Raw genomic sequence first — 20,044 nt, forward strand, 5'->3', positions numbered from 1 at the left:
TCGGTGCTGTTTACGGTAAGCAGTGGGAATCATTATGGCCGCGGCCTGCGCGCTCAGTCCAGATAAGGGGACTTTGGAGAATGCGCAGTGTGCTGTTTTAAAATAACCTGAAGCAGCAGAAAATATTGTCCGGTGGTGAGTAAACGGTCAGACTGCTTCATCAGACACCGCTGCTTGTTAAATAACATGCAGTGAAACGTCGCGTGTGTCCATGATACCGCAGTAATAAGCGTAATTACAGATCTGGGCAGTTTGACGCAGCAGCGGAAGATGCTTTTTTTTGTTGTTGTTCCTGTGGGCGTGTTCTCATCCAGTTAACGGGACTGGGTGAGGAGGAGCGCAGTTTGCCATCGGCCACCTCTCGTGTCTGCGCGTGTTCGCCACAACTGCTCCAATAATCCAGCGATCACAGATCCCGTTTTCAAATAATGAAGTAATTTGCGTCACGGGCGCGCAGGGAATTAGCGGCGCAGCAGAGCGTTCCTTCAGACGTTTGTTGACATGAGACGTTAAGAGAAGCCGAGAAGTTCGACCACAGTTTTTAATCTTTCATCTATCGGTGGCCATACTGCGTATTTCTCGTGTTTAGAAAGACAACACGATGCAGAGCGACAAGTCGGAGCCGACTGAGCCCAAGGGCGCCGACAGTCCGAGCACTGGCGACGCCGAGAAGAAAGCGCTGAGCCCCGTGGAGTCGGAGGTGGCCAAACCCAAGGGGATCAGCGCGGTCGCCGTGCTCTGGACGTTTGGGAAGTGCCTGGGCGCCCTGCTGCCCGTCTACCTGGCCGGCTACTACCGGGTCAGCACCAGCCTGCTGGTGTTCGGCATGATGGTCTACACGGGATGGAAACACGCCCGAGAGGCCAAGGAGGCGCGCCTGAGGTCCGCCATCCAGTTGATCGGCGACGAGGAGGACCTGTCCTCCATGAGAGTGTCCAAAATCAAGAGAGACCTTCCTGCGTGGGTAAGAAGTGACATCACAGCACACTCTGACCTCACAGGACATAGCTGTGGACCTGATGATATCCCCCCCCACACACGGGTAGAATATGATAAGGGGTCTGTTCAGTGAAAGGCAACATAATTATCGTTACTGGCTGTTATTAAATCACCAAACTGTATTATTAAAAAACTATTAAAGTGGTGAAAACATGCAATCAAGTGTACAAAAGCTCATTTCTGTTGTACACAATGTCCTTCCATCATCTTGACTGAGACAGTTGCTAAATATGTGTTTGGGTTTCAAAACAAATCTTATTTATAAGGACTTGGGGCAATTAGTGCATTGCAACAACTACAAAACATTAAGATGTCCAGTCTTTGCAAATATACATCCGTGGTTGCTGAAAGCCACATGGGTCTGTTTTGACTCAGAACTTCTGGCCACACCCAAATCAAGGTTTCTGTGGGTTCCTTTTCTCTGAGTGATATCCGTGATTGCTTGCACAACCAGACAACAGCATCTCCTCATCAAAGTAATCAGGGGGGTGGAAGGGGTATGTGTGTGGGGGGGGTGGGGGAGGGGTTGTGTTTCAGTTTTAACAGTGCTGCTCAACAAATGACACGTGTTTGGATTTTCTTGCACCTAATGAAGCATAACAGAAAACATTTAAAGCACTTATATTTCACAGTTAATATCCATATAATGCAAAGGGATCTTTGACTAGAGTCAACCTTTTGTAAATATGTGTTCAGTCCTAAACGTGGCTGATATCAGCAGTGCCACTGATGACATTTCCAGACCGGCATCATTTATGAATGAATCACTTCCCTTTCCTGTTGTGTGTTTAGCAGATTTAATTAAAGTGTGTTCCTGTATTGTGTTTCTTTTCCTTCAGGTCAACTTTCCAGATGTGGAGAAGGTCGAATGGCTGAATAAGGTAAAACATCAGCGATTCCCTCTTTTTATTGTATGACTGTCTGTCCCTTCAGCAGCCCGGCTGCTGTGCTGATTGACACTTTGTACTGTATGCTGGGATAATAGCCGTGCTAGCAGATAGATAGCAGGGCTGCTGCTGTTGCTGCCGTGTTTCAGACGAGGCCACACCCCCAGTTATTGCAGCCACTGTCTCCGTGCTGCAAAGAGCAGGCCCGGTGCCATGTAAACCTCTCAACGTTTCCATTTCATTACAGGCTGCCAGGCAGACAGGAAGGGGGCGGAGCTGCTCGGTCCCTCAAAACTAAAAAACAACAACTAAAAACTGCAGCTCCGTCCCCGCCTCCTTTAGCCCAAAGAAACTAAAGCTCCTAATAAAGACACAGAAATACAAATATTCACGTTATCAGGACCACGAGATCCTGGAATCAGAGCACACAAAGGGGAGGTTTGAGCCTGGTGTCTGCAGGGGAGGTCAGCAGACCGCCCCGGCTTCATGCAGGCAGCTGATGACTCACCCCCCACTTATGCCAAACTCTAACCACACAGTTGCAGAAGCACACACAACCAAACTCGGCCTCTGCTTTCACATTCTTCTCCACAGAATCGAAGAATAAACAAGTTTATACAGTAGCAGTGACGTTGTGTAGAAAGTAGAGCGAAGGATCCGTGCAAGGACCCAAATATGAAGACGAACAGCTGAGGAGGCTCAACTGGCTCCAGCTGTCTCCGTCATTCTGCCGTGATTGCTTATGGAAAGGAAAGGCATCTCACGGAGAGCTTTGTTACTGCGAGTTCACCACAAGCAGTGATCTGCGTTTGCTCGTGTTGTGTTTGTTTTTTTAACCCTATAAAAACCATCTTATCTCGTGTGCTCGGTGGTCTGTGCAGGTACTGCAGCAGGTGTGGCCCTTTGTCGGTCAGTACCTGGAGAAGCTGCTGGTAGAGACCATCGCGCCGTCCATCCGAACCTCCAGCAGCCACCTCCAGACCCTCAGCTTCACCAAGGTGGACATGGGAGACAAGGTGATGCCACAGAGAGCTTCAATATCCACACAAACGATGTACGTCTTTTATGTTTTTGCCCAAACACATGTGCTCTCATTTGCTTCAGGCCATGAAGGTTGTTGGGATCAAGGCTCACACGGAGAACGATAAAGGACAAGTCCTGCTAGATCTGTACATTAGGTGACTGTTTATCTTTTTTATTCTTCCGAGTCATCTCTTGTGTTTTGAGCCTTTCCAAGGTTTTGTTGTAGGTCGACACTATTTTGTTCTTGTGTCCTCAGCTACGTTGGTAATGTAGAGATCAATGTTGAAGTGAAAAGGTACTTCTGCAAAGCTGGAGTCAAAGGAATACAGGTGTGTCTTCATGTCTGGATTAAAAAAGTGTCATAAAAAAATAACAGCATTTCATGAGAAGTTCTCACTTCAAAGAGGTTTTCTGACAATAATCTCACCGACATCCTGTCTGTCTCCGTCCTCAGCTTCATGGGATGATGCGGGTCATCCTGGAGCCTCTGATTGGAGATGTGCCCATAGTCGGTGCCGTCACTATGTTTTTCATCCGTCGGCCTGTACGTCCATCCACAGTCACCTCTATTTGTCCTTTTCTTGTTGCGCCCTCAACTCCCATTACTGTGCAGTGTCATGTGCCCCAGAATAGTCTCCTATGCTTTTCATGCTATTGATTTCCCATCAATCCTGATTGATTTACGAGGCATTCTTCCGTTTTGATCTCTTCCCAGAAACTTGACATTAATTGGACCGGGCTGACTAATTTGCTGGACGTTCCTGGGCTGAAGTGAGTCGTGCTGAAATAACCTCACTTTGTTTTACACATGTATATGTTATATTCATGTACATAAAAGCTGTTCAGTATTAACGGTTCCTTCCTACATGTGCAACTGCCCATGCCATCACGGATGCAGTCTTTTAAACTGCGCACTGATAACAAGCTGGAAGGTCCCTCTATTTTTTTTTAGCATTACATAACTTTTGCAGTCTTTTGTTGTCCCTGTCCCAAATGAGTTTATATATATATACATATATATATATACATATCTCAGTTTTAACATTCGATACATTGTCTTTGGTCTATTTTCAATTAAATATGGCAAATCATCACATTGTGTTTTTAATTACATTCGTCACAGCGTCACAACTTCTTTGGACGCTTGGTTGTAATAAACACAACCTCAGAGGTGTTAATGTGGTTTGACTATACAATGAATAGTAAATCGTTTCCACTAAGCTGTTCATTTTCTCCTTTGTTACAGCGTCATGTCAGACAGCATGATTATGGATGCCATCGCCTCCTTCTTGGTGCTGCCCAACCGCCTGGTCGTCCCACTGGTTCCTGGCTTGCATGTGGCCCAGCTGCGCTCTCCACTGCCCAGGGTGAAGCCCGAATATGCACCTGCAGATTCAGATCATGACAGCAGCTCACGTGTCAGAAAACACCAGTGTATTAACCTCTTTTCTTTTCTCTCAGGGCGTCGTACGTATCCACCTGCTGGAGGCACAGAACCTCGCAGCCAAGGACAACTACGTGAAAGGCGTCATGGCTGGCTTGTCGGACCCCTATGCCATACTCCGGGTGGGCCCTCAGACCTTCACCTCCCAACACATTGACAACACCGACTCTCCCAAGTGGGGGGAGATGTATGAGGTGAGGGGAACGGAGAATGGTTTATTTTCGAAGTTTGTGCCATCCCTCCACTACGTGTGCAGGTTTTTTTTGGAAGAGTCTGAGTTTTTCATTGATCTATGCGATGTCGTCATTTCACTGTATTTGAGGGATTAAAGTGTTCATTTTCATTCGCGAGGCCACAGACAGCTTCCATACCAGTCCCTCTGTCAGTCCTCCTGTCCTTATGTGTGTCCTGTACATCAGGTTATAGTCCATGAAGTGCCGGGTCAGGAGTTGGAGGTGGAGGTTTATGACAAAGACCCAGACCAGGATGATTTCCTGGGCAGGTACATATGCATTATTCATCTTCATCTTCCTGTGTGCCTTTGTTGGATCTTACATCATTTTCACCTTTCATTTGTCACCTCTCATGAGCAGCGGGAAAAAGTCGACTACCTCTTAGTGGATTTCTTTTTTATTATTTTGAAGTTATAGAACCGGATTTCTATGTTATTGATCGTATTTATTTATTTTCTGTTTTGTCTTTTTTTCCGTCACTCATAAAGGACCAAACTGGATTTGGGCATTGTGAAGAAATCCATCGCTGTCGATGATGTAAGTGTAAAGTTTTTATCATCTTTGTATTAACAGTTTATTAATAAATGGATTGTAAATGTATGTATTTATATGTGTTCGTAGTGGTTCACTTTGAAAGACACTCCGTCTGGACGGGTTCATTTCAGGCTGGAGTGGTTGTCTTTGCTGCCCAGCACCGATCGGCTAGAGCAGGTTTGACTCTTTCATTTCCAGCGAAACATTTCTGTGGAGATTTGAAGTCCTTTAGACGTCTGTTTCTTGGTGTCAAACTATTAACACACAAAAAAAAAATTCTGTTTGCAACTGTCGCCCAGATCCTAAAGAGGAACGAGAGTGTCTCCACTAAGACCGCCGATCCCCCTTCTGCTGCCATCTTGGTTGTGTATTTGGACAAGGCTGAGGCACTTCCCGTGAGTCACATCACACTCGTGCTTCCTGCGTGCGGTTAAACTGGGGCAGAGCTGCAACCGCCATCTGTCTCGCATTCCTCGTCTTTGTTGCCTCGGCCTCTGACCCTCATACCTTCCGCTGGCTAACTTTATCTGAGGCTGTTAACAACACTCACCCTCCTCTGCTAAATTCTGCTGTCGTGTCGTACACGAAAGGGAACAGCAGCGACAGAATCGTTGGTGTAAAACTTCCTGATTAGGTTGTGGAATATGCTGATTCCTTTAACTTATTTGTGCTGTTGCCATGGCAGCCGTACACACACTATTATTCACATCCACCACGTACTGTCAGCTTGGTAGATAAGTCTATTTTTTGCTCTGCTCTCGGTCACGGTTCGCCATCGTTCACATGCCTTACTGTGTGCTCATATTTGTCTGGAACTGCATATCTTTCAGATGAAGAAAGGAAATAAGGAGCCCAATCCCATGGTGCAGCTGTCTGTGCAGGACATCACCAGAGAGAGCAAGGTATTCCTGCTGGGAGAGCCAATTAAAATACAGTAGATTGTGTTTCTTGTCATTATTTTTCATGTGCATACTGTTTATTTTTGTCTTCAGACTTGTTACACAACCGTTAATCCGGAGTGGGAAGAAGCTTTTACCTTCTTCATCCAAGATCCTAGCAAACAGGACATAGACATTCAGGTAACGGCCTGTAGATTAGGTACTCTGTTCTAAACCTTATGCTTGGAAACCTGCCGTGGTCTTATTTGGTCTGTCGGTCATCAGGTGAAGGATGCCGACCGCGTCCAGACGTTGGGCAGTCTCACCATCCCCCTGTCCCGCCTGCTGTCAAATGCCAATCTCTCTCTGGACCAGTGGTTCCAGTTGGACAACTCGGGCTCAGCCAGTCGCATCTACATCAACTCAGTTCTCAGGGTAAACGGCAGCGACACCTATCCACTAATCCTGCTGCGCGCTACACCGATTAACGTCTAGTAAATACACTGAAATATAAACAGGCACCCACAGTGGAGGCAGTCAATAAATATATCATTTGTCCACTTCAACAAAGGTTCTGTGGTTAGATGAGGAGCGTATTTCCTCTGATGTGTCATCGACTCTGTCAGCTGCCAAACAGCTGCCCAAGCAGACCTCCCCTCATCCCAGCTTTGCCACAGAGGTAATGGAGGACACTGAGATTACATTTTTCTTTTATTTCTAAAGGTTTATTTGAAGTATTTCTATAAATTTGAGTTTGTAATTTGTCTTTTTTTCTACAGGGGCTGCTTAGGATTCACCTTCTGGCTGGCCAGAACCTCGTTCCTAAAGACAACATGATGGGAGGCATGGTGAAGGGCAAGAGTGACCCGTACGTCAAGATCAACATCGGAGGAGAAACATTCACAAGTCGCGTCATCAAGACCAACCTTAACCCCACCTGGAATGAGATGTATGAGGTAAATGATTGGAGTTTGCATGTGTTCATGAATATTGTGTTTTATAATAGATTGAAAGGAGGCCCTTTTTAAATGTGTGACTGTGTTCGCTGTGCAGGTGATTCTAACGCAGCTTCCAGGCCAGGCGCTGCAGGTGGAGGTGTTTGATAAAGACATGGACATGAAGGATGACTTCATGGGCAGGTAACTACACTGCATGTGCTTTAATTATCACGTGTGCTTATTGGATTCTACATGATATAATCTAATCTTATATTTCCTATACAGGTTGAAGATCAGTCTGAAGGACATCATTGATTCTCAGTACACTGATCAGGTGAGCTGGTTTAGGAATTAAGAAAACCTTTTTTTAGCCAGCTGCGTCGTTCTTCAGTTTATTACGGTACAGACATATTTTGGTATTTTTAAAAAATAGCTACGTATGCTTCCTCTGCATGATGGCCCGACCGAATAGTTCCTGCTTTAAAGTTTTCTCGTTTTTTCTCAGTGGTACTCTCTCAGTGATGTGAAGTCCGGTCGAGCTCACCTGGTCTTGGAGTGGGTTCCAACAGCGTCAGAGCCAGACAGATTGGACCAGGTCGGTATTTTTAAATCAAGTGTTTTGTGGTGATTTTGAGTCCTATTTTTCACTTCTTTCCTGTGTTTTTAGGTTCTTCAGTTCTATTCCAGACAGTCGTACTTGAACAAGGCCGTTCCCTCGGCGGGGCTCCTGTTTGTGTTTGTGGAGCGAGCAGATGGATTACCGGTGAGTATTTTAACCCTGCGTCCAAATTCCCACCCCTCTTCTCAGTTAAATTGAACAGCAGGTATTAATCACGAGATGCACGAGATATCCTATAAAATTGCACCACTTGAGCTTTCCGATGATCTCAGTGCTGCGTCTGTGTGACGAAGCGTTTCAAATAATCAGTTTTTTAAATCACAGCTGACTCCTGCATTGTCTCCATCATAGGACTGACTTTACATCCCAGTTTGTATGAAAACAAAAACTGATAATGATGTATTTGTGGCCCTATACTACAGCTGAGTTATTGGCACATAACACATGGGTGTATGTCCTATAAAATGATATCTCTACTAGCAATATTTCATGGTGAGACACATGTGAAAACATAACAATTTCACGAGACAAATATTTGTTCCTTAATATAAAGGCTAATATAAGAAATCTCTAAGTATTATCAAATAAAATGAAAGATTTGGATAGCCTCGAGTGTCCTGAAAAAGACAAGATACGGCATGAATGGTTAGCATGTATAATGACCGAGTTATGAGCTTAAAAGTGAAGGAAGTGAAACTTCCCTGAAAACAGCCTACAGAGTTAACAGGCTTAATACAGCTGTGAAAGTTAACAGTTAACTTTTGAATTCCCAGTAAAATGTCATTTACTGTTCTGTTTCTCTGCAGCTGAAGAAAAGCGGAAAAGAACCAAAAGTGGGAGCAGAATTAATTCTGGGAGAAAAGTCCCGTAAAACTACAGTAAGACCTGAAACCTCGTTCAGATAACGTTGTGTTTTAAGATACATTTTACCGAGCTGTAACACTCAGAGAGACACGGCGTCTGTCCGTAATGTCGTCTGACTCTTGCGTCTCTTCTGCAGGTGTGTGATCGAACAACGTCACCTCAGTGGAACGAGGCTTTCTGCTTCCTGGTTCGTGACCCCGGAGAGGATGTTATTGTCGTCAAGGTAACCTGGAACAGAAAGAGTGTCCGTCATACAGATGGAAATAGAGAGATCTCTCATATGTAACGACTCATTGTTGTGTGCTTCCAGCTCTCCCACAGCTGGACTCTGCCCATGGGCTCCCTGGTTGTTCCCATTAGAGAGCTGCTGTCTGAACCAGAGCTGGTTCTGGACCAGTGGTTCAATCTGGATGGAGCCTCGCCGGAGAGTCGGGTTCTTCTGAGGGCTGAACTCAAGGTAAGATAACCCTCTCTCTTTTTCTTTCTTTTCTTTTTTCAAATGATCTCTTTCCAAATATTTAATACATGTCTTATTATCTTATAGGCAAGTGAGTGTCCTAAAATTTTTTTCTTTGCAATATGTTCCCATTCTCTGTCTTTATTTTGCTAACACAGTAACATGAGATATTTGAAGCAGTTCTTTGAATTTGTACTTGTTGTACTCGACTTGTTTTTGCAGTCTGAACTGTTATAAATCTGATTTACAAGGTGAAATTGTAATATTATCACCCTCATCAGATGCTGATTCCCAGCAAATGTCCTGGTGCCACTCACAAGGCTAAAACCACTTCTGCATCAGACCCCTCCTCTGCTCCACGGGAGCCGGAGACAGACACGGTGCTCATGTGAGACAGTTAATCCAGAAAAGTCTCTTCTCACGTCACAATTCTTCAATATCTCTTAAATGTGCCTGAACGCTGCTCTGTGTGTTTCTAGGTCCAGTTCAGTGGACGCTCCTCCTGTGGAGACGATCGTCTCTTCGGTGACTCTGCAGGAAGACGTTAAAGCAAAAGAACCTTCAGCTGATGTGATTGAAGATGAGGTGGAAGAGTCGCCGGCTGCGGCCGTAACGTTACCTCCTCACGCGTCTCCAGATCTTACGTTCGCCAGTGAGGTAACATCGCAATATAGTGATATGAGATAGAGATTAAATTGAATAAAGATCAACATGTAGTTAAAGATGTCTCCCTGTTAGGGGCTGCTGAGAATCGTCCTGATGGAGGCTCAGGGTCTGGTCGCCAAAGACAGCATGATGATGGCGAAGGGCAAGAGCGACCCGTACGCCAAGATCAGTGTCGGAGACGTCACGTTTAAGAGCCACGTGGTCAAGGAGAATCTCAGCCCGGTCTGGAGTGAGATGTATGAGGTGCGTATGAAGGAATCTACAGTTAACCACCTCATCTTTTATGAGTTCATCTGTCTGAACTGTTCTGTGCTCCCTCAGGTGGTGCTGAAGCCTCAGTCAGGTCGGGAGGTGCAGGTGGAGCTGTACGATAAAGACATGGACCAAGATGACTTCCTGGGCAGGTCAGGATTAATTTAAGGTTTTTATTTGTTCAGTAATGACTGGGAGGCTCCTGATCACTGACTTCCTGAGCATGATATTCAGTAAACATACTGTATGTGTTTACTGGCCAAAACTTGAGCTATGAGGGGGTTGAATTTTCTGTTTCATGTCCCCTTCAAAAAAAAAAAGGATGGATGTTGACAAAGATTTGACCCCTCAGTGCTACTTTGAGAGTCAGTGTATCTCAAAACTTTGACTACTATATAAAGATCTCCATTTTGTTATTCTGAATTGATAATAGTTGACCACATCAAAAAACATTTTTAAGACTTGTCAATCATTGTTTGCTGATTGTGCATTTGATTTGTGTGTTTTTGTCCCACGTATTGTGACCAGATTCAGAATCAGTGTTGCAGACATAATCTCCTCCCAGTACACCGACCAGGTCAGAAATCTTCGCAGTCATGATTAAATCTGTTCCCTTTCCTGTGTAATTGTAAGTGAACACATCTGTGTCTGTGTTTCAGTGGCACTCGCTGGGTGACGTGAAGTCGGGTCGCGTCCGTCTGATTCTGGAGTGGGTTCCAGCCGTGTCCCACAATGACACCTTAGACCAAGTTAGTGTAATTTAAATCATTTGGTATAATTTCTTCTCTTATTCACGTGCAGTATATTAATTATCTTATCTTATCTTGCTCTTTTATGTTGCATCATTTCAAACCTGAACCCCGCCTCTCTGTCTTCACTCTCCTCCTCTCTTGCTGAGTCACTGTAATGTATTTTTCATTTGATGTGCAGGTGATGCAGCTGCAGTCTCTCCAGTCGTACCAGAACAAAGCCGTTCCCTCTGCAGCGCTGCTCTTTGTGTATGTGGACCGAGCACACTCATTGCCTGTGAGTCCTGAGTAATTTTCTCCACTGCCAAACACTATAATAAGTGTGCTGTGTCAGACTTTAAAGATAGAAGTTTGGAAAGAGAGATCCTGCACTGGCATAAAGTGGAAAACAATTTATTTTAAGAAGTAAATAATGATGAAAAAAACGCAGTTGTTGTTAACTGTTGTTGGATTTTATGACGCAATGATGTGAATCAGGAATGTTTTATGTTTTTTAAAGAAAGTTTTGGATCTCAACCCATAATTATCGAGAGCAAAAAACTGTTCACATAATTTCTGGGTTTTTTTTCTGTGTGCAGTTTAAGAAAAGTGGAAAGGAGCCCAAAGCTGGAGCTGAGCTTGTGTTTGGTGACACAACCTACAAAACCAAGGTATGATATCAGGAGCACAGACACGATGAAACATTTAGTCAATAAAATATCATGAAAAACTGTCTGTCACTCTCCCAGGATTGATTAACACATAATGAATAACTCAATAAAAAAAACACCATGTTTAGCATGTAAAAATTCACCTCTGGCTCCCCCTGTGGTGGCATTGCAAAAAGTACTTGACTCCATTATTTGCATTATTATGCTGTTCAAATTCCTTGCTGAATTTAAATTAAAATGAAGTGTATAAACACACATTATATTCTTGTTATTCTACGATTGATCTGCTCATTACCTTCATTTACACCTTTTCTGTCTGAAGGTGTGTGATCGCTCCAGATCACCTCAGTGGAACGAGACCTTCCGCTTCTCCGTCCGTGACCCCAGAGAGGAGATGCTCATCGTGAAGGTGAATTAATTCAACGTCTCCAAACACTAATATAAATCATTTAAAGCCTGCTCCTATTGTTAGGAACCAGTTCTGACCGACATGATCAATGTGTCCTGGTGTCCGCAGCTGTCCAGTGCGTGGGACCAGCCGATGGGGTCTCTGGTTCTACCCGTGAGAGAGCTGCTCTCTGAGCCGCAGCTGGTCCTGGACCAGTGGATGCATCTGGATGGAGCATTAGCGGAGAGTCAGATCCTCCTGAGGGCCGAGCTCAAGGCAGGAGAATAAAAAATATACACACGAGATGAGAGATGATGAGCAAGAAACCCAACTGTATATTTGTTTTTCAGATCCTCAACTCGAGGATGTCCGAAGCTCCGCAGCCGTCTGCTGCAGAGAAAGAAGAGATGATCACTGAGAAGACGTTCAGAGCAGCGAGTGAGGTGGAAAAAAGCTCAGAGCTGCCGACGCACGAGTGAGTCGTTGGTGCTTGACTTGAAAAATGTAAACAGTAAAAAATCTGCTCTGTAGTCTGATTCAGAAGCTGTCAAAAGCATACTAACAAGCGCTGTTTAAATATAAAGAAACGTAAGCAGTGCATTCACATTTAAAACACAGGGAAGCACTAATACATGCTGAATAAAAAGTGCAGGGCTTGTGGGTGAATGAAGGAATAGTAGGGAAGGTTATAACAGGAAATGTACTCCTTTAAGAGACTTAATAATAATAATAACTTTATTTCTATAGCGCTTTTCAAAAACAAGTTACAAAGCGCTTTACATACATTTAACACACAATAGGTAACAGTTAATGAAATATAATGATAAAATACAAAAAATAAAACGGAGTGAATCAATGCAAATGCAATCAACAAAAACATGTCTAAAATAGTGTGTTTCTAAGAGTGACTTGAAAGAAGACACAACTGAGAGGCCTGAACAATATAATATCAAAGACATGCGTGCAGCTAAATAGATATACAGTGAACCCTCGCTATAACACGGTTCACCTTTCACGGTCTCGCTGCTTCACGGATTTGCATCGTGCATTGAAATCACATTACGACTATATGTAACGTAGATATATTTAATGTCCAGTTCTATCTATTTCAATTGTAAAATAAAGGTTACTACTTCACGGATTTCGCCTATCACGGTTTCTATTTGGAACGTAACCGCCGCGAAAAACGAGGGTTCACTGTATTTCTGAATGATTTGTTCCAGTCCAGTCTGTCTGTCGTGTAACAGCAGCGTTGTTTTTCAGGTCGGTCGCATCAAACCAACCTGAAGCAGCCGAAGCTCCCGCAGCCTCCACAGAAAAGGCCGATCCTCCCGAACCCGCTGCCATCCACACGGCACCTGATACCTTCTCTGCTGCTGCAGTGAGTCACATCTCCGGTGTTATTCTGTCCCAAATGTCTATTTTAACCTTTGTAACTTTAATATAATTTGAATCGGCAGGTGGACGAACCCGCAGATGCAGACGAGCCACACGCAGCTGTTAAAGGACACCTTGAACCACAGCAAATGCAAACAGAGAGGTGAGCTGCACGTCACAAATACGACTGCATTTCTTCTTTTTTTTTCCCTAATTTTTGCTTGGAAAAATCATAAATTAGCTGAAAAATATAACAAGAAATGTGTAATAAGGTGTGTTTTTTTGTGTTTGTGTGTGAATGCAGTTCTGGTTTAGACAGTCTCGCTGGGGCCACAGTGACGGGACTTCCAGAAATCCCTAAAGTGGGTCCAGTTCTTCCACCGCACACGACCCCGAGCCGAGACTTCGGTAAAGAGGTAGGTTTATTAGCAGAGTGGGAAATGAAATGATCTGCTGTGATTTGCTTTTCCTGTTCATTTAATGCAGAAAAGCATTCTTTAAAATAAATAAATAAATAAATAAAAATCTAAACAACACCTCGCACCTTTTTCCAAACACTGTCAATGTGCCACTTCCTCTTGTTTTATAAATATCACGTTTAGTTCTGCTAGAATGATTTCAGCTTCCTCTGCTGCTCTGGTGGATTTGGTGTGTCATCTATTGAACTTCTGTATCACCGGCTCGTGTAAAGAAAGAAGGACTTCCAGATGCTTAGAATAAAACTAAACATGTACCAAGCACTCATTTTAACAATGTCCATTAGGCTGGTTTTAAAAAGGAACCTTTGCTAAATAAACAAAAATAGAAAAAATAATGTGTTATAAACTGAATTTTGAATAAACAGCTAATCCAACATAGTATAAAAATTCATTTTAATCCTAAATAGTGTCATAATGTGTGCTCAAAAACAAAAGCGTGTCAGATTTCAGTAGAAGGAAGTTTTCCAGTCTCATTCTGGTGATACGAGTCGCTGTGACATCTCTCTGTACACCGAGCTACATATCTTTTGTTCTGTAGGACTTCCTGTATATTTTATAACACTTGATGTCTCTACCCTGCAGGGACTGCTGAGGATTCACCTGCTGGAGGCCCAGAGTCTGGTGGCGAAGGACAACCTGATGGGGGGGATGGTGAAGGGCAAGAGCGACCCCTACGTCAAGATCAACGTCGGCGGGGTTTCATTTAAGAGTCACGTTATCAAAGAGAATCTGAACCCAACATGGAATGAAATGTATGAGGTATGAAAACTAAAGGTTGAAGTACTTCATATTGTTTGGATTTTACTGCATGTCCAGTATTATATTTGTTATTATTAAAATGTGTTTGTTTTGAACAGGTTGTTCTGAGTGGAGACGCCGTCCAGGAGATCAAGTTTGAAGCATTTGATAAGGATTTTGATTCTGATGACTTCCTAGGAAGGTGTGTGTCTCATATTCTTTAATTAATACTCAGCATAAAAAAAAGTGTACAGTCCTGTGTTTCTGCATCTGTTTGGGTAATAATTTTTAATATAAATATACACATTTAACATCACTTTACACAATGTTGCACCAAAAAGAACAAAAAAAATCTACAACAACAAAAACATCTGTAACTAATTTTTCAGCAAGAACAGATAAAAGAAGTCATGTGATTGTTATTTAAATTTTTTTTTTTTTTTTTAAAGTCCCAGCTGCTAAATATGAGTGTGACCTGAATATCTTGTGACTGATTTTATACAATATATAAAGAAGTATTCATGAGTACTTTTAAATGATCTGTATCGAGGAGGTCGATTGCCTTCCTGATGTTTCTTGTTAATATCATGAATATGTCCCTTATGCATTAAAAACCCTGATATGTTAACTTCTTTATATGAAGCTAAACCCCTGTTGTTGTTGTTGTTGTTGTTAACCATTTCCCTGCACTCCTGTCCACAGGTTCAGTGTGAAGCTAAACGAGGTCATCAGATCACAGTACAAAGACCAGGTGACTCGTTATCTTGAATTGCACCTCGTGACTTCTGCGTCGTGTCGTTTGCTGATATGAAATATGAAGGCCGTTGGCCGCCTTCTCTAACCGACTTCGTCTCTGTTGCAGTGGTTCACTCTGAATGACATAAAATCAGGACGAGTTCACGTGATACTGGAATGGGTTCCTGCAGCGTCAACCTCAGACAGACTGGACCAGGTCGGCACTTCGCCAGCTTCAACCTCGCTCTGTTTGTTTAAACCTGCAGTTTCGTCCCCGGCCTGCCGGATAGTGCTGACATTTAATTATTCACATTGGTACATTCAGTTGTTATCTGAACTAACTGGCTGCGGTTCTTATCACAGGTGCTGCAGCTTCAATCTCTCCAGTCTTATCAGAACAAAGTTGTCCCGGCGGCCGCTCTGCTCTTCGTCCACATAGAAGGAGCGCATTCACTTCCCGTGAGTCACCTGCAGTTTCTTTACATACTGAACTGTTTTCACCAAAAATCATTCCACATGTAATACTACGGTGGCCCTGAGGGTCAAAACGCAGCAACATTTCACAAAAATCTAAAACGTTTCTGAAAACACAAAAACGGTTCAGAAATGCAGCGTTTTCAGAAAACGCCGATCATTCTGAAATCTTCGGACATTTTCTAAACTGTTTTTGTCTTTTTTGAAATATTTTTGCATTTTCGAAAATGCTTTTGTGTTTTCTAAAATATTTTTGTGTTTTGTGAAATGACTTTTGCGTTTTGACCCTCGGGGGCCACCGTGTAAAATAACTCAAATGCTTCTCTTTTACCGGCCAGTTGAAGAGGAGCGGAAAAGAACCCAAAGCCGGAGCTGAGCTGGTTCTGGGTGAAACAACCTACAAAACCAAAGTGAGACTCTGGATTCATCGATGCTCCTGTACTCAGTATGATAAATATATTTTTATTTGTAACAACTTATTATTTCATCATGCCTCCTCAGCTCTGCGACCGCAGCACCAGCCCTCAGTGGAATGAGTCTTTCTACTTCCTGGTTCATGACCCTAAACAACAGATGCTTGTGCTGAAGGTAAAGAACTTTATTGCATGTACTGTATTTGTTTTGATGGACACTGGTTACCTTTCCTTACATTTATCAGTAGTAATGTTGGAGTTTCATGCTCTCTGGCATTGCAGTTGTCCAGTGGTTGGGACCAGCCAATGGGATCTCTGGTGATTCCCGTCAAGGAGCTGCTCTCCGAGCCACAGCTGGTCCTGGACCAGTGGTTCCGTCTGGACGGAGCTTCACCCGAGAGTCAGACCCTGCTGAGGGCTGAGCTCAAGGTGATAAGACTGAAAAAAAAAACCAAGTGCGTGTGCTTCAGTGAAACGCTTCTGGCTAATTAATACTGACTCTGGGAAATTAATCTTCAATAGATTCTGGATTCCAAAATGGTGGACATGATCGACGCGGGGTCTCTGCCCTGCGCTGCCTCCGGCTGTGGATCTGGAAATGGGCAGGTGAAGTTGTCTCTTTCATATCCGTCGCAAGAGAGGAAGCTGACGGTCGTCATCCATGCCTGCAGGTGTGTGAGCCCAAAACACTTGCAGTCAGATTGTGGTCACATCAGTCACGATTGTCATGTTATTTGAGGCCATGTTAACAGATAGGCTTATTTAGAAATGACATAGGAGTTCAAAAAAGACATGAGTTTATTACTGTATGTTCTGCTGAAAAAAGTAAAGATCTGAATACATTTTACACGTCCTCTGACTGCTGATCTGAGTGGAGCAAAAAATAAATAGTCAACATCTTGACAGAAACTGTTTTTATTTGTACAACAGAGAAGTCAGAGATCTGTGAGATACATAAAACAAATTTGACTTTATAGAAAAACTTACATCGTAAGGAAATTGTCGACGACAGCTCAAATGAAAAATGACAAATACATACTTTGCACATTTTTCTGTATTTACAAATAGGAGTTAATCTAAGCTCTAATATACTTCAATGAATATCTTCACACTTTAAGAAGTACAATTTTGAATCTGTTTTTAACATTTGCTTGTATTTCCCTGCACACAGAGGTCTGTTGCCACAGAGTAAGGATGGCGTAGACAGCTACGTCTCCCTCATGCTGCTGCCGGACAAAAGCAAGGCCACCAAGAGGAAGACGGCCGTGAGGAAGAGAGACCTCAACCCAGAGTACAACGAGAGGTAGCTGCGTTGTCAGCTTTTTATTAAGATTCAGATTGCAGTGTTGGAGTTGTAATCATCTTTGTCCACGTCTTTTAGGTTTGAGTACGATCTGACGGAGGAGGAGGCGAGATTCAGGCGCCTCAGTGTCTCTGTGAAAAATAACTCCGCCTCCTTCAGAAGCCGAGACGTTATTGGACAGGTGAGTCTGAAACTGAGGTGGCTTTCAATGTACTGCAACCACAGACTGGATATAAAAGTGTTCGTAGCTTTCGGGTCTGAAAAATGACGCTGATGCAGAAGTGTCTTCAGCTGCAATACCAGCGAGTGCCACTAGAGGTCGGCTCCAAAAAGCCTCCGGCTCCATAGACTCCCGTTCAACTTCTCTCATCAAATCCAAAGTGAATCAAATGTGTCCATCAGTTATCTCGGTGTTGTTAGCTAAAGTCACTCCTTCTTATTAGTTTTCTATGTGACCTTGGCTGGCTGCTAACTCCCATTCATTGCGTGACTGTTCTGTCAGAGTGTTTTCCTTCTACTGTTTTCACTCTGACATGCACTACACACACATGCTGCCATTCCTGTTCTTCAGGTGCTGATCGAGTTGGCCCAGATCGACCTGAAGTCTGGAGTCACACAATGGTGAGCAGAGCCGTTCCAACTCAAAACACTTAACCTGCGCTGACTTTAAAAGACAGCTTAAAAAAAAAAAAAAACCTAATGGTGTCGTCAGTGACGGAGAACAGTTCAGTTCAGTACGGACAGGTTCGGTTTGAGATGCTTCTATTTTAGGTGATGTCTGAATTAAACTGAGCGCTTGTTTTCGCCACCTTTTCACTGTTTTGATGAGGTTATTTGATCCTTCACTGACACCCCCCCTCACCCTCCCGCCACCCCTTCTGATTCCAGGTTCACTCTGAAAGACGAAGATGAATAGTCGCTCTGCTTGCCTTCACGTCGTCGTGCAGCGGTGATAATTTCACCGCTCAACTTTGCACTGCTGCTGCTCACACTGATGCCTTCTCCTCCTCTCTTCTATTCCCTGCCTCCACCCAGCTCTCTGTGTGTTACCGTTTAGCATAGAAGTGGACTGCGCTGTATGTTCACATGCATCAATACACTCACCAAAGATAAGGAGGCTGCAGTGGATGAAGTGTTGGTAAGTTATAACTGAAGGCCACGTTACTGCGTGAAGAGATTTTAAAGAGTCGAAGTGAACGATGAGCTGAGAGAGCGATGTCATGTTTTTTTTGTTTGTTCCTTGTTGCTGCGAGAAAGTTTAAAAGAGCAACTTGCAGGTGGAATTTTTTTACAAAAGTTATACTTTAAGAGGACTTATTATGTTTTTACATATTTTCCGTGACACACATAGAATGTTAACGTGTTGGATATTCACATTAAATGTTCTGGGTTTTGTACCCTCATGGTTGAAATGTACTTATTGTAAGTTGCTTTGGATAAAAGCGTCAGCTAAATGAAATGTAATGTGATGTAAAAAGGTGGCTAAAGCTTTAAAGATTGAGGTAAACGTATTTAAAATGAACAGTTGGAATAGAGAATGAGCTGATGGGGTCGCAGAAGTGAGAAAAAGTTTAACTTGTTAATTAATTAAGAAAATACTTAATTAATTTCATGATTTTATGAGAGAAACTTTTTGTTATCCAAATTTTGAATCATTCTCAACATTAGATTCATCGTCTTTGATTTCCAGTCCAAAAGGAAAATATTACATTTATGTGACTTTCTGCTAATAAGAAGAAAGAATAGTGAAAAACTCACTTACTGCCTAGTGAATATAAATGAAATCCTTATTTATCGTGATGTTACAAAGCTGTAAAATTGTTTTGTAGTTTGCTGAACGGCCGCTTAAACGTTTTGGTAGCTTCGGCAGGAGCAAAAGTCAAGAACACTTCAGAGGTTCAGCTCGAAGAAAACGCAGACTTTGTGCTGAATTTCTTTTCTAATGTTTGCAAACTTCCAAATTAGTCAGCTGTGTCCGCTCCCGATGTGTCACCATAAAGCTCTAACGTCAGACAATGTGAGAAATGATACCAGCTGATGCTTGTGTATTAGTGTCTGTTATAAGTATCAATATTCCAATATGAAACATCCAGTACTAGTTTCCTTTTGTCCTGACAAGTGATGCCAAACTTCAGAGTTCAATGACTGGAACACAACTTTACTTGCACATCATAATTTCTTGCTTTTACACCTGGGAGGCGCATAATTACACTTATATTATTGTTTTCGTCCTATTCAGTTTCAAAGCTACTGTTAGGATCAGATTGTTACAGTGGATCTGGCTCACCTCTTAATGTTTCTGTCGTGCCTGCAGTAAATAGATTTTGTGACTTTTCCTACACACCACTTTGAGTCATCAACCTGCAAGTTGCTTTTTAAATGCGAGAGTGTCTTGTTTGAAGTGCAGCAACCTTTTTAGATTTTAGTTTTGCATATATCGGTCGCGAATATTAATGCCATTTCAGTATTTAGGATCTTGTGTTACGACATTTCTTTTTTATTTCACAGCCATGCAGCTTTTGACAGTGCCTTTGGAAATATTTTTTTTATGTTTCTTTTTTTACAATTAAGATGTGATATGTTACACACACATTTATAGTATGTTTGATTTTGTGTATATTTGCAAAGATTGCAGATCAGATTGGATGCTGTTTGTTGAGAGAGGGTGACAAAAATAAACAGATTTTGCACATCTCCTTTTTGGGACTTTTTTTTTTTGTTTCTACCCGTTATATTAACTGTTTGCTAGAGCTGACTTCTGCTGATATGCAATATGTTTACGGTAGATATACTGTGTGTGAAAAAAATCTTGCCACTGCTACTTGAATCTCAAAAATGTGGTGATTTTGCAGAATTAATGTTGGAGACATCTCTGTCCACCACAGACTATATTTCTTCATTATTAAAATAGAAAATAAAAACATAGGTTTTCTTGCATTAATTG

General features: G+C 42.8%; 1 protein-coding gene across 1 annotated transcript; it reads left to right on the forward strand.

The window, feature by feature from the left end:
* Positions 1–302: 302 nt before the first annotated feature.
* Positions 303–19,795, forward strand: esyt1b (extended synaptotagmin-like protein 1b). The gene is made up of 52 exons (XM_069708768.1): positions 303–964; positions 1,839–1,880; positions 2,768–2,902; positions 2,991–3,064; positions 3,166–3,238; positions 3,364–3,453; positions 3,625–3,680; positions 4,156–4,276; positions 4,371–4,547; positions 4,773–4,855; positions 5,075–5,123; positions 5,208–5,297; positions 5,420–5,515; positions 5,951–6,022; positions 6,113–6,199; positions 6,284–6,433; positions 6,570–6,677; positions 6,778–6,954; positions 7,052–7,137; positions 7,222–7,270; positions 7,442–7,531; positions 7,604–7,699; positions 8,362–8,433; positions 8,556–8,642; positions 8,730–8,876; positions 9,158–9,264; positions 9,356–9,533; positions 9,615–9,785; positions 9,864–9,946; positions 10,323–10,371; positions 10,454–10,543; positions 10,725–10,820; positions 11,122–11,193; positions 11,516–11,602; positions 11,711–11,857; positions 11,932–12,056; positions 12,845–12,962; positions 13,042–13,121; positions 13,263–13,374; positions 14,020–14,196; positions 14,295–14,377; positions 14,878–14,926; positions 15,038–15,127; positions 15,274–15,369; positions 15,723–15,794; positions 15,886–15,972; positions 16,080–16,226; positions 16,320–16,468; positions 16,969–17,100; positions 17,179–17,281; positions 17,672–17,721; positions 17,989–19,795. The coding sequence occupies exons 1-52, from the start codon at positions 602–604 to the stop codon at positions 18,014–18,016; spliced, it is 5,448 nt and encodes a 1,815-aa protein (XP_069564869.1). The 5' UTR covers positions 303–601; the 3' UTR covers positions 18,017–19,795.
* The last annotated feature ends 249 nt before the right edge of the window (positions 19,796–20,044 follow it).

This window comes from Brachyistius frenatus, unplaced genomic scaffold (genome assembly GCF_029030835.1).
Source record: "Brachyistius frenatus isolate BFR_SWC_R1_liver_20210118 unplaced genomic scaffold, ASM2903083v1 Contig_4, whole genome shotgun sequence".
Taxonomy (NCBI): Eukaryota; Metazoa; Chordata; class Actinopteri; family Embiotocidae; genus Brachyistius; species Brachyistius frenatus.